General features: G+C 33.5%; 1 protein-coding gene across 2 annotated transcripts in view; it reads left to right on the top strand.

The window, feature by feature from the left end:
• The window catches only part of LOC123523022 (kelch domain-containing protein 2-like), a 76,768-nt gene that overhangs the window by 27,130 nt on the left and 35,500 nt on the right, over positions 1-14,138 (top strand). For both annotated transcript variants that reach the window (XM_053546202.1, XM_053546198.1), the window contains exons 3-8: positions 334-558; positions 1,477-1,576; positions 2,383-2,466; positions 5,746-5,885; positions 6,726-6,838; positions 7,602-7,762. In XM_053546202.1, coding sequence (XP_053402177.1) covers positions 334-558; positions 1,477-1,576; positions 2,383-2,466; positions 5,746-5,885; positions 6,726-6,838; positions 7,602-7,762 — 823 coding nt within the window. The remainder of the gene's footprint in view (positions 1-333; positions 559-1,476; positions 1,577-2,382; positions 2,467-5,745; positions 5,886-6,725; positions 6,839-7,601; positions 7,763-14,138) is intronic.

Raw genomic sequence — 14,138 nt, 5'->3', positions numbered from 1 at the left:
TGCTGATTAACCCATATCAGGGTAGCGCTCATCCTAGACAATATTTTAATATTTAACCTTTAGCTTGTTGGCAGCACGTGATTTTGCCTTTGCGATCAGTGTAGTCCAAGATCGGTCTGCACGGATCATGGTCTGCAATGTTTGCTTTTCAGTCAGTAAATTTTCAGTAAACACCCTTTCAGTTAATAAATGGTACTGTCCAAATTGAATGATAGACCAGTCTATTTGAGAAATATAGGAGGGTAAAGGTTAAAGATGAGAATATCACAGTAATTGCAAAAATTGTTTATGAAATGTCTGATTGTCTCATTAATTCATGTCTTTGTATACCAGGACCCAGCACGAAACAGGAGGAGAGGTTCCTCCGGGTACTTCGGGCGCTTCAGCCATACTTTTAGCTGGCAAGATGTATATATTTGGTGGTCATACAGAAGATGGAAACACAAATACTCTCTATTGTCTAGACTTACAGAAACTTACGTGGAAATGCCTCATTCCTGATTCAGAACTACTGCCCAGTCCCAGAGATAAGTTTGCCGCTTGGTCATATAATAATAAGTATGTATGAATACACTAAGTCTGAAATTACCTTTACATTAAAGTCTGAAATTACTGTTACATCAGAGTCTGAAATTACATTAAAGTCTGAAATTACTGTTACATTTAAGTATGAAACATTAGCTTTCGTTTGCTTACAGACTTGTCTATCAGTTCATGTATTAAGGTTTATGACTTTTTGCATTAAAAGATACCAAAGTGGATGATGTTTTGGCTGGGTAGCTGAGATTGTTGACTTGTTGCCACTTACCTAGTTATAGCTTGTCTAAATTTTGTATTATCACTATATTGTTGTTAGCATTGCTTCAAGTTTTTGTTTAAGATTTTTGTTTTGTAAATTTTTGTTTAGGTTCATTTAGGTGTCACGGTATAGGACTAATTATTAAGATGGGGCAACTGGGCCACCTACACATTTTCTCCCCATTTTAATGATCAAGTCCTATACGTGACATAACACTGTGACAAAGGTAGTCATATTTTGACACTTGTGTACTTGACAAAATACCAATAATTTCAACAAATAAAAATATTTCCCTAAATTGGTGACTAAATGATATGTAATAAGATGTGGTCTTTATTATATTAAATTTTCAAAATGGTGGTAAGACACGATTAAAGGAGTCTGAACACTCAGTTTTGCTGTATCTCTGTGATTCCAGCAAATCTTGATCCTGTACCTAATACATGTACTCGATATAAATGAAAAATTCTAGTGTGAAAGCATAATTTTTAGTTCTGTTTGGTGCCATGTACCTGATATGTGTTGATGCCAAATAAAACCCAAATTAAATAATTATAGCGGTTGCACATTCCAGTGTAATTTACAGTTAGGCATTGCAAATAAAATGTTCTTGCTGACATAGAACAGTTCAGCTGTTGTTACCAATTTATATTAAATGATTATGCATAATTCTTCAGATTATATTACTTCGGAGGTTTTGGTGTGAATATCAGGACTGGAGATTATCTCAATGAAAATGGTAAATTTGTTCCGGACACAAGATTCACAAATATGATGGTAGGCAATATTCTGATTCATTTGATAAAATAAACACTAGTATATGTCATTGAGGAATTCTTCTTGACTCTGAAAAGGCAGAGGTGGAATTATTTGAATCAGTACTTGATAAGGATGAGGATAGAACACCACCAGAATTTGCAAACAGATATAAGTTAATAGAGCCAGTTTTAATATATACATGTAGTCATTGCATGCATTAACTGTTGGCCTGCTTTTGGCCTTTGCGACCAGTGCAGACCTGAAACCAGCCTGCTCGTCTGTGCAGGCTGGTCTTGGTGTGCACTATTCACTATGCATTCAGTAAATTTTCAGTGAGTTAAGCCTTTTAATAATAAGTGGTACTTTCCAAACTGATTTATGAACCAGTCCATTTTAGAAATTTAGCAGGGTAAAAGTTAAGTTTTTTTTAGCTTATATTGAACAGCAGGGATGAAACTTGTGAATATTAGAGAATGTTGGTACAAATGAGCCATGCCATGAGAAAACCAACATAGTGGGTTTGCGACCAGCATGGATTCAGACCAGCCTGCACATCCGCACAGTCTGGTCAGGATCCATGCTTTTCGCTAACAGTTTCTCCAATTCCAATAGGCTTTAAAGCGAACAGCATGGATCCTGACCAGACTGCGCAAATGCGCAGGCTGGTCTGGATCCATGCTGGTCGCAAACCCACTATGTTGGTTTTGTCATGGCACAGCTCATTAATAATGAGTGTTTTAATGCATTTGGATTCATTCCTTTTCACTCTTTTTAACTTTGAATGAAACTAATCATTTTTGTACTGTTTTCAATTTTCAAAACAGCCACAGGACAGGGACAGAGAGTGGAACAATCAGCTTCTAGTTTATGATATAGACACCAACAAATGGAGCAATCCAAAATGTCAGGTATCACTTATTTCACTATTGACTACTGTTGTTCAAAGTTTGAACATAATGATTTGACATTTGGGAAAAATTGAACTCTTACACAGCTCACTAAAACATTTGATTCTTTAAACATGTATTGTGTTTGTTAATAACTAAAATCTGGGAAAACGCCCCAGATAGGTATATCAGACACACAATAGACTTTGTGAAAAAATATTTTTGAAAAGGAAAGAAAAGTTCTGTGTTCTTAACAAAACAGACTATAGAAGCATTATACATAAAAACAGTTCATTTTTAGCTCATCTGATTTTTTGAAAAAAAATGATGAGTTATTGTCATCACTTGAGCGGTTGTCGGCGTCGGCGTCGCCTGGTTAAGTTTTATGTTTAGGTCAGCTTTCCTCCTAAACTATCAAAGCAATTGCTTTGAAACTTGGAATACTTGTTCACCATCATAAGCTGACCCTGTATAGCAAGAAACATAACTCCATCTTGCTTTATGCAAGATTTATGGCCCCTTTTGTACTTAGAAAATATCAGATTTCTTGGTTAAGTTTTATGTTTAGGTCAACTTTTCTCCTAAACTATCAAAGCTATTGCTTTGAAACTTGGAATACTTGTTCACCATCATAAGCAGACCCTGTACATCAAGAAACATAACTCCATCTTGCTTTTTGCAAGATTTATTGCCCCTTTTGGACTTAGAAAATCAGTTTTCATGGTTAAGTTTTATGTTTAGGTCAGCTTTTATCCTAAACTATCAAAGCTATTGCTTTAAAACTTGCAACACTTGTTCACCATCATAAGTTGACCCTGTACAGCAAGAAACATAACTCCATTCTGCTTTTTGCAAGATTTATGGCCCCTTTTGGACTTAGAAAATATCAGATTTCTTGGTTAAGTTTTATGTTTAGGTCAACTTTTTCTCTTAAACTATCAAAGCTATTGTTTGAAACTTGCAACACTTGTTGACCATCATAAGCTGACCCTGTATAGCAAGCAACATAACTCCATCCTGCTTTTTGCAATAATTATTGCCCCTTTTGGACTTAGAAAATCATTTTCTTGGTTGAGTATTATGTTTAAGTCAACTTTTCTCATAAACTATCAAAGCTATTGCTTTAAAACTTGCAACAGTTTTTCACCATCATAAGTGGACACTGAACATCAAGAAACATAACTCTATTTTGCTTTTTGCAAGAATGATGGCCCTTTTTAGACTTAGAAAATCATGGGTAGGACAATATTTCTATTACACAAAAAAAACCAGATCAGCGTCAGCACCCACAAGGCGGTGCTCTTGTTAAATTCAGCAACCTCTAGAAATAGAAAGTATCACCTACTTGATTTTATCAATTTGCAGGTAACTATATTCTGGTATAAAATTCCAAAATGAAACATTTACTACAACTTGAGAGATTTGGTAAAGATGAAGGTTTGTTATAACTATGTGTGTTAAGTTTGTTAGAATGGCAGATGTACAGAATTTATCCTGTCACTTGCAGTATTTTCGACCCGATATCAGGTTGCCATATATCTTTCTTGATATACCGTCAGTTGACACGTGACCAGTGATATACGGTCAGTTGAACATGTGACCTTGTGTTCGATATTGTTATAAGAAATTTTGCATTGAAACCATCACCATTGTGTTGGAAATGTCCGAACTAAGAAAATGAGTGGTCAAATAATGAGTTTTTATTCAAAAACGATGAAGTTATTACAATTTTTAATTGTAACCACATTACTGTGTCGGTGAGTACGCCATTATATAAGTGACGTCATTACGAATATGACGTAATTAAAACGGTTGTCACACACTTATTTTTGTAAAATAAATTGCCAAATATCAGAAAATGAAGTAATGACAAGATAAATAGAATAATAGGTTAGTGCCTAAGATGGAGAAAGTTTATCTGGCTCGGCTCCGGAAGTTATCGAGTTCGCCTTCGGCTCACCTGATAACCTCCTCCGCCTCGCCAGATAAACTTTCTCATCTACGGCACTAACCTATTATTCTCTATATACTGTGAACTCATTGATATTCATGAGAGACTAATCTTTATGAATTTTATGGTTGTGTTGAACATTAGAAACAAATAAAATTTTCATTCCTTTTAACTTTAAAAATTCATAATACTCACAAAATAGCCAATTTGGCCCAGACCACAGAATTTTATAATTTCACAACACTTCTGTTAAAACAAGCTGAAGTAGTATAAAAAAACATAAAATGAGCCACGCCATGAGAAAACCAACATAGTGCATTTGTGACCAGCATGGATCCAGACCAGCCTGTGCATCCCCGCAGTCTGGTCAGGATCCATGCTGGTTGCTTTCAAAGCCTATTGCAATTAGAGAAACCATTGGCAAACAGCATGGATCCTGTCCAGACTGCGTAGATGCGCAGGCTGGTCTTGATCCATGCTGGTCGCAAATGCACTATGTTGGTTTTCCCATGGCGCGGCTCAAATGGTATTACTTTCTAATTCAGTTTTAAACAAACAGGAAGAGATGAAATATTATGCTAGTGTGTTGAACTTTGTGTTTTACTGTTGTAATTCCCCTTTTATTACCTTCCCATACATAAGCATAAGGCAAAATTCAACAAAATTAGTTTTTAGTGACAAAAGCTGTCAAGAACACAAAATTTTCAATGCTGTATGAGCACACAGAAAAGCATGATATTACGTAAAAGTGCCAAAAATTGGTTCAGGCCCCGCTGCGACCGACATTTTTTCCCTTATATTCCTCTTTTTAGGAAGTTTTTTTACTTTTTTCAAGACTTACTGATTTATATTACAAAAAAATGTAGTTATATCAACTTTATTGACAAAGTCTGTATTTGAACAGATAATGTATGGGTAGGTAATACTTTGAAATCATTCATATTTATGGAGTGGGGTGGGCTAATTCTTGAGATTGCATATCTTTAATGTCAGGAACTTATGTTCATATGAAATAGCTATTTCGGTGGGAACTATGAAAGTTTCTGCTTTAAAAATTAAATGATTTCTAGGTACTGTGAAATCATAAATATTTGTGGGGGACTTACTTTTGTGGATTTCGTTGTTGAGTCAGTCCACGAAATTTAATCCCAACGAAGAAGTAAAATTCCCGTTCATGTTCAAAAGTTAAAATCCACAAATTCATATTCCCAAGAAATTGCTGTTTTGACCAAAACCACGAAATTTCATGCCCATGAAATTAAATGATTTTACAGTATCTAAATTTTGATTTATTGTTATTTTTGGTAATTGTTATTAAAGATAAGCAATGAAGTTCTGTTGTGTTTCAGGGACAAGTGCCTCTACCTCGAGCTGCTCATACTGCCGTAAGATTGAAAAATCTTGTGTACATATTTGGTGGTCGCCATGGTAACACTAGAATGAATGATCTTCATTCCTTAGAACTGGAAACTCTCACTTGGTCTGGAGAGTATGTGTTTTATTATTAAGTTTTTTAGTGAATTATTGAAATATACTGAGTGAAAAATATTTGGTTATGTTACAGTGAAATATACATTTGATATTTTCCACTGTACTTTGTTAAAACTTTGACAAAAAAGGATAACAAAATATTTGTTTTAGTGTTAAGATAGAATGTCATTCACTTTTGAACACCAGCTCTTTAATTTCCACGTGTCTATGCCTGCTGTGAAAACACTGCATTTTGATGTTCACTTGATAATTTCACTTTTTCAGACAATAGGATTGTAATAAAATTTCACTGGAATGGAACTACATTTGAACTGGGAAGAATATGAATTTTACATTCTGTGAAATCATTAATATTCGTGGGGGACTGATTTTCGTGGACTTCGTGGTTGAGTCAGTCCACGAAATTTAATGCCAACGAACAAGTAATGTTTCCATTCATTTTATACTCAAAAGTTGAAATCCATGAATTCATATCCCCACGAAATTATTGTTTTGACCAAAACCATGAAATTTCATGCCCACGAAATTAAATGATTTTACAGTAATCTGCAACTATTTTTAAAGATATACATCAGTTATGTCAAAAGATGTGATCAGTACAATTAAGAGTATAAAAAATTGCCCTCTATATTACAAAAGGAACCAAAATCCCAGAAAAGTAAGAAATATAGTTATTTTTGTAATATCATTCAAGAGACATAAATTGATAACAGAAACAAAAGATTGTGGAAATTGAATAAGAATTTATTAAAATTTTTGCTGTGTTTTTGTTTTCATAATACATCATGATGCGACACAACTTGCTTTCTTTTGACCACACTTTTCTTTTGTATTTAAGGTTGTATGTTGAGGGGGCATGCCCATGTGGTCGCTCATGGCATACGTTCACAGCTGTCTCTGATGAAGTAGTGTTTCTTTATGGTGGCTATTCTACTAGTGGTGTTCCTCTATGTAAGTTCAAGTTTTTCAAAATGGAAAACCTAGTCCTAAATTACCTAAGTGGAAGGCTTATTATGCTTGCATATGGGGAGGTAACTGTTACTCTAATAGAAAAACAGTGTCTGCGCAGTTTCTGGTTTAGATGATATTTTAAAACAAACTTGTCATATAGTTGTTTTGCAATATGACCAAGGTTGGTATTGTGTATTGAAGAAATTGGGTAACATCATTTATCTGGAGACAGTAGAATAAAGCCTTGACATGACCTATGGAAATGTAAATCATATTATGAAATAATGGCAACCTTTAAGTAAATCCGTTACAACAGCAATGTTACAATCTTTCTCAAGATAACGTATGGTATTAAAGCTGTTGACATGTTCAGTAATTCCAAATAAGGATTTAAAATCTTAACAAAATGTGTGGATCTTGTTAATCACAGGCAAATATTTCAGAACCAAGCATACAGACCTATATACTTCATTTTACCAGACTAAAGACCATATGTTTTACAGCCTAGATAAGTTTTATTAAATCTGCATCATAAAAAATAAATCATTCATAAAAATGTCATCAATATTGTGATTTTCCAATAGACACTTTGATTTGATTTGTCTTGCAAAAGACCAAGCACACAAACTATCTTTTCTTAGTATGTTCTGATCTTTTGAAAAATCAGGGTTCAAGCAAATTATGAATTGTAGAAAATTTTCTGATCCGAAGGTGCAGAATTACCTTGATAGAAAAAAATATTGTATAATTTGATAATGAGCAGGTGATGCATGGCAACTGAATGTTCGACACAGACAGTGGTCACAGATTACAGTACCTCCTAACAGACCTAGATTGTGGCATACAAGCTGCTGTACCTCAGAGGGAGAAATACTTGTGTTTGGTGGCTGTGAAAATGATATATTTCAATTTGATGAACCTAATGTAAGCTAATGATAGTTTTACTTTTACCCACCTTGTTTGAATCCCAGTGTCTGAAAGTGCAGTATTACTATTGGTCAGTTTCAATATTGAGCTCAGAATCCATCAGTCAGACCCTGGAGATTTAAGACTGGTTGCCAAAAGGAAGTTTTAAGTTCAACACAATAAAAATGGGTCCGGAGAACACTGGGAAGAAATCTTTCCCGATCCTGCTCAGAAACAAGGGATAAAATATTGTTGAGTTTTAAGACTGGTCTCTAAACTAATTTCTATGAATAAGGACTAATTTTAAGGTTTACTCTTACATGTTACAAATATTCTGTGTTGCAGTATTAGCAATAGGAAATAAAGCAGTCTTAATGTAAATGTCCTTTATTTGAAAATGGTATTAATGTACATGTAACTCTGGACAAATTACCCTTCCGCTACAATGTAGGATTATCCTGCTTTACCAGATTTTGGTGGGGGATTTTGTCTGTATTCCATGGGGCCTAATTTAGATGATTATGATTTAAAATTTGTGTGTCACAGTTTACACTGAAGTTCTTTTATTGATAGACTAACTTGTTAAATCTACATAGTACCATTCATAATTTTCAATTTTTAGCTCGACTATTCGAAGAATAAGTAGAGCTATCCTACTCACCACGGCGTCGGCGTCACACCCTTGTTAAGTTTTTCGTACCAGTCCACATTTTGACAAAGTCTTTTCAGATAAAGCTTTGAAACTTTCAACACTTGTTTACCATCACCATGTCCAGTTATAGGCAAGAGTACATAACTCTCTCAAGCATTTTGACTGAATTATTGCCCCTTTTGACATAGAAATCTTGGTTAAGTTTTTCGTACCAGTATATATTTTGACAAAGTCTTTTGAGATAAAGCTTTGAAACTTTCAACACTTGTTTACCATCACCATGTCCAGTTGTAGGCAAGAGTACATAACTCCATGAAGCATTTTGGCAGAATTATGGCCCCTTTTTACATAGAAATCTTAGTTAAGTTTTTCGTACCAGTTTATATTTTGTGTAAAGTGTTTGACATATGGCTTTGAAACTTTAATAACTTGTTCAGTATAATAGTCTCTATCAATAGGCAAGAGTACATAACTCTGTCATCATTTTTGGCTGAATTATGGCCCTTTTTGAACTTTGAAATTGGTTCTGTTTTGTATATGTCCATGTTTTGTCAAGACTATTTGACCTATGGCTTTTATACTTTAAACACTTGTTTATCATTATGATTTCCATCTGTAGGCAAGAGTACATAACTCTGACAACTATTTTGGCTGAATTGTGGCCCTTTTTGGACTTTGAAATTGGTTCAGTTTTTTTTACAAGTCAGCGTTTTGTCAAAACTATTTGAACTGTGGCTTTGAAACTTTTAACACTACTTTATCAACATGATTTCCATCTGTAGGCAAGAGTACATAACTCTGTCAACTATTTTGACTGAATTATGGCCCTTTTTGGACTTGGAAATTGGTTACATTTTTCATACAAGTCCATATTGTGCCTAACATATAACTTAACATATTTGCCATCATGGTCAAACATTGCCATTTAGTGCAAGACTAATCGAAATCCACAAGTACAGGAATATTTTTTGTTTAATCCATTTTTTCTTTTGTATGAAAATCTGTGGAAATATTTTGACCCCATTCTTCAATTAATTCTTCGAATAGTCAAGCGCGCTGTCATCTGACAGCTGTTGTTTTTCTCTGTAAGAAGTGAACATATATTTCCTAGAAAAATCCTGCCTTAGCAAGACAAAACACCTAGGGAGGTTGGAAGAATGTTTTTTTGTTTTTTTTTTTCCAAATTCAGCTATTTTTTTATGAAACTTTGTAAAGAATGTACACATCCTTTATCCTTTAATGCTGTTGCTTTGGCAACAAATAGAACAAAAATACCACCAAAAAAGGGCAAAATGGGATAATGCTATAACTTAAAAGTATGAGATATGTATTCATGAAATTTGATACTTTGGTAGATGACAATATGCACCTCCTTTTATTTTGTTGCTTTTGCAACAAGTAATCCAAAAATATGACAAAAAAAGTTGATTCTGCGATAACTTTTAAAAGTACAAGATTTTTTTACATTGTGTAAATAAGTAGTAGACAATGTGGAGAACATGCACATTATATTTTTTTCATTTGTGTATCCATTCATCTATCTGTCTGTCATTCTGACAGTCGTAAATTATGAAACGGAGGATTTTGTCTTAACTTAAAAAGTACAAGATATTATTTCATGAAACTTGATACATGGATAGATGGCAATATAGAAAACATGCACATTCTGTTATTATGTTGCTGTGGCAGCAGATAGTCCAAAAATATGAGAAAAAAGTAGATACTTTTGTAATGTAAAGAGAACAGTAATTTTTTTCTTGAAACCAGATTTAGATCGAAGGTTATTTGGAAAATATGCATGCACTTCATTTAAATTTCAAGGTAAATATTTGGTTTCTGTGGCAGCAAATATGACAAATATCCCTTCCATTGGGGGACATTTATCGCTTAGCAATGGTCTTGTTTATCCTTGTTCTTTAATGTTTAAGGTATTAGGCCCATAATAGAGTACCTCCTTTTTAAAGAGTATTCAATTCCTACCATACTGACGGCAATTTCAAGGGGGCGTAGGTTCAAGCCCCAATGGGACCAAATTTTGTTTTCCCTTATTTCCTTTTTTTCTAGTAAGTTTTTACTTCTTTCAAGACTTGTTATTGATTTATTTTACAAAAGTGGAAAATATTCATTTGATAAGCGATTTCTTGCTGTTCAAAGTGAATTTACCACTGAAACAGAAGTGGTAAAGTTAAGACATCTTTAAAAATTCTGAGTTACATGCGGTAAAAGTTCTCTATTTTGCCTTCACTCTTTAGATTACATATGGAAGAAATGTAGGTAGGTTTTACTTCTTCCCGAAGGTTATTTTTGAATGAAGTGAGCAAAATTCAAAACAGACCCGCAGGATTCGACCTTAATTTTTCAATGTTGGAGTTAGAATTCTGTCTCATTAAATCTGTTTACTTGAGGCACCCTAGAAAAATGATATTGACAGTTTTTTTTTAAGTTTTATAATTGTTTACCAGTAGTTTGATGTTTCTTTCATAAAAAATAATGGTAAAATGAATTCTCTGCAAACGTTTTGGATAAAGGCCGCCACTTTGAAATTTGTTTCTACTTGAGCTTGAGGAAATACCATAAATTACACAAAATTAAAAAAAAAAACGGCACGATAAAAGTTTTAAAAAATTTGCAACAAAAAAGTGTGAAGCACAGTCAACTGTAAGAATAAACCAAGCAAATGCAATTTTTTAAACATTACTATTAGGGGCCTAATACCTTAAAGCTGCTTGTCCACAGTTTGGGTGAAATTTTTCAACATGTTCATTTCCACCAAGTTTGGCATAGAATATAATAGCCGCCGGTTTACTTTTTGCCACGCCGGTATTTGGCAAATCAAGCCATATTTATACGAGCTTTACCAACAATGAAAAATTGCCTTATAATTGTTACATTAATCCCACCTATTTTAAGTTAGTATGTTTTGCTATGTATCATAACTGTTATTTGTTAATCAGTTACGAGGAAAAATTACATTTTGCCATGGCAAAAGCGGGTTTTTGCCATGGCAATCGGTCTTTTGCACATGGCAAAATAATTTTGCTTGCAATGAAATTCATGATTTTTGCACATGGCAATTTTTTTTTTCATTTTCTTAAAAAGTGATTATTTTTTTCCAAACGTATGTATTGGTAGAAATATGTTGCTTTAAATCGATAACTCAGTTTTTTTTATTTTGCCATGCAAAAATGGCCATGGCAATTTGCCATGCAATGATTCTGCCATGCAAAATTGCCATGGCCAGCTTTTTGCCATGCAATTTTGACCATTTGCAAGTTTCTGCCATTGCAAACTTTGCCACTGCAAGATTCTGCCATGGCCCAAAATTTTATCATGGTAAGTTTGCCTTGGCAAGATTTTTGCACATGGCAATTAATTTAAAAATTTTTTTTTTTAAATATTTTAATGGAAAGTTGATAAATGTTAGTGATTATGAAATAAATACTGGCAAAAACAGTAAAAGATTTTATATTTCTTGGCACATTTTAATCTGGAAAGAACTGAATCTTGCTACATATATTGTTTCACCATTACTAGGCTAATGCTGATTGCATTTTCAGCGGCAATAAGTACTTTTTTTACTTTTTTACTTGTTTTAATGAATATGAGACTGTATGAAATGTATTTGTAATATTAAATAACAAGTGACGTGGTGCCTATGTTTTTCTATGTAGAAAACATACAAATATTTACTTAAATTACAGAACATATCTATTCATCAAAATAAGTAAGTTTCTTTCGTTTAAGAAAGAGATATTAGTTATTATCATAGTATTCTTGGTCTTTGATGTTATATTTGGACTCGAAAATTTTTGCAGGCTGGATAATCTTAAGCGCCCGCGCAAAAAATAGGAAAAAAATTATCCCATCAAAAAATGTTTAGCCCTTTAAAGTTGTTTTTTTTTATTCTTCATCTGCAATTCAGGTTACTTATGCATTCAAGAATAATTGTATTACAGCGATTTTTATTGACGATAGGAAAATTGTATCAGATTTTCCCTTGCTCATATATATTTAATTGTGTGAGTCTTCAAAATCATGACAGTGTTTATATCGTATTTTTATTTAAGAAGAAAAGATTTAATCTATAATGGATAATAACAGACTATTTTGGCTATATGGAAAGATACAGATTTTATAATTCACAATGTGTAGCCAAAGCTGATTGTCAAGTAACCTATTTACTTGCTAGGTACACGTTAATGTTATGAAAATATAGCCATTTTTATTTATTAACATATTAAGTCAGCAGTGAAATTTTCAAATAGAAAAGACCGATAAAACGTTTTCACGTATACAGTGGACACGTGTTTTCAATATCTTAGTATGCTTACTTAAAGTATATAGCTTGTATTGCGTAATATATGTTTTTTTGAAAAATATAAGTACTTGCCAAATATTTTTACACCGGAAAATATTTTGTCAACGATTCTAAGGCGAAATACGTAGACTATAAATAGGCATTTATAGCCAAATGTTATTTATGACGAATTTAAAAGTTATCTTTTACAAATCCTCGCGCGATATAGAGTAAACTTAATGAATCGGCAAGTGGAATGTTTAAAATATTATCCAGAGGTACCTACATTCAGTCAAACAAGAAGCTGCGTTATGTGGCAGGGGTCTGTTTTGGACCGGGTACGTTTTTAAATTAATTGACATTTGCACTTTACAGGCATATGCATGTATATTTCAACTGGTTATTTTTTTATGTGTTCTAGAACTAAGGTTACTGCGTACGAGTGATTATTGTGTAATTTAAATATGTGCATGTATCGATTTTCCTAGCTCCATGTAGAAAGGCCGGTCTAAATCTTTCCCTGAGGTAACGGAAGTCAGACGAATTGGAACGTTAATCCATCCATCCAGCTTCAGCTCAAATTTGCGGAAAAAGTAAACGGTCATCTGTCATTTTCTTCCCACTATTATTTTTATCTGGCCACATGCTTTAAAAGTATGCATGTGTTTTAGGTCAGTCATTTTGCAGATAATACGGTACAGTTCGTGCAAGATCGTGCATTTGGGCTTTTTGTGTAAAATTTTGTGTCCTGTATCCTGCGTTTTTACTTGTTTGTTATCACAGAAGCTACTGAATAGGCCACAGACTGATAATGTCAAAAATTGAAGTGCTAGGTGTATGCATGACATTCAATAATTGCGAATTTGTCGAAATTGGTTTTTTTTATGTTTTTTTCGCCACTGGTATCAGCGCCAGAGTGTGGAGTTTTCAAATTTTACTGTCCCTTGCCCTATAAATGATTCGGCCAAATTAAATTTCGGAAATCTCTTGATTGCGCAGTTTTAGGTAGTTTAGAAACTTCTTGATTGATATTTTTTATACTTCCTGGGGGACTTAAAACGCTATAAATGACGGGCACAGCAGCTCAAAAATCATTGCGAGTGAGGATACATCAAGGTTTGAAAGTCAAATATCTGAACAGAGGATTTTTCAAAAATTTTCTAATTCCTATTAATCGTTTGTTAAAAACACAGTTTTATTATTCTTAAACCCACCGTTACTGTCCATACATATAAAGTGTACAAAAATTATACAACTATAAACCTGTTCTAGCTTACAAGACCAAAATCCTTCAGGGTTTATCTTTACTCATTCGTCACTAAACAAAAAATCTTGGATTGTATAAAAGTAGATGTAAACAGCGCAGATGTACACATTGTGACAGTATTATTGAAAGTGGATACATTTTTACGAGTACAAAATACAGGGAAAACTTTTTAAAATAT

The sequence above is a fragment of the Mercenaria mercenaria genome, chromosome 1 (assembly GCF_021730395.1).
Source record: "Mercenaria mercenaria strain notata chromosome 1, MADL_Memer_1, whole genome shotgun sequence".
Classification (NCBI taxonomy): domain Eukaryota; kingdom Metazoa; phylum Mollusca; class Bivalvia; order Venerida; family Veneridae; genus Mercenaria; species Mercenaria mercenaria.
This window is presented reverse-complemented; position numbering and strand designations above follow the sequence as displayed.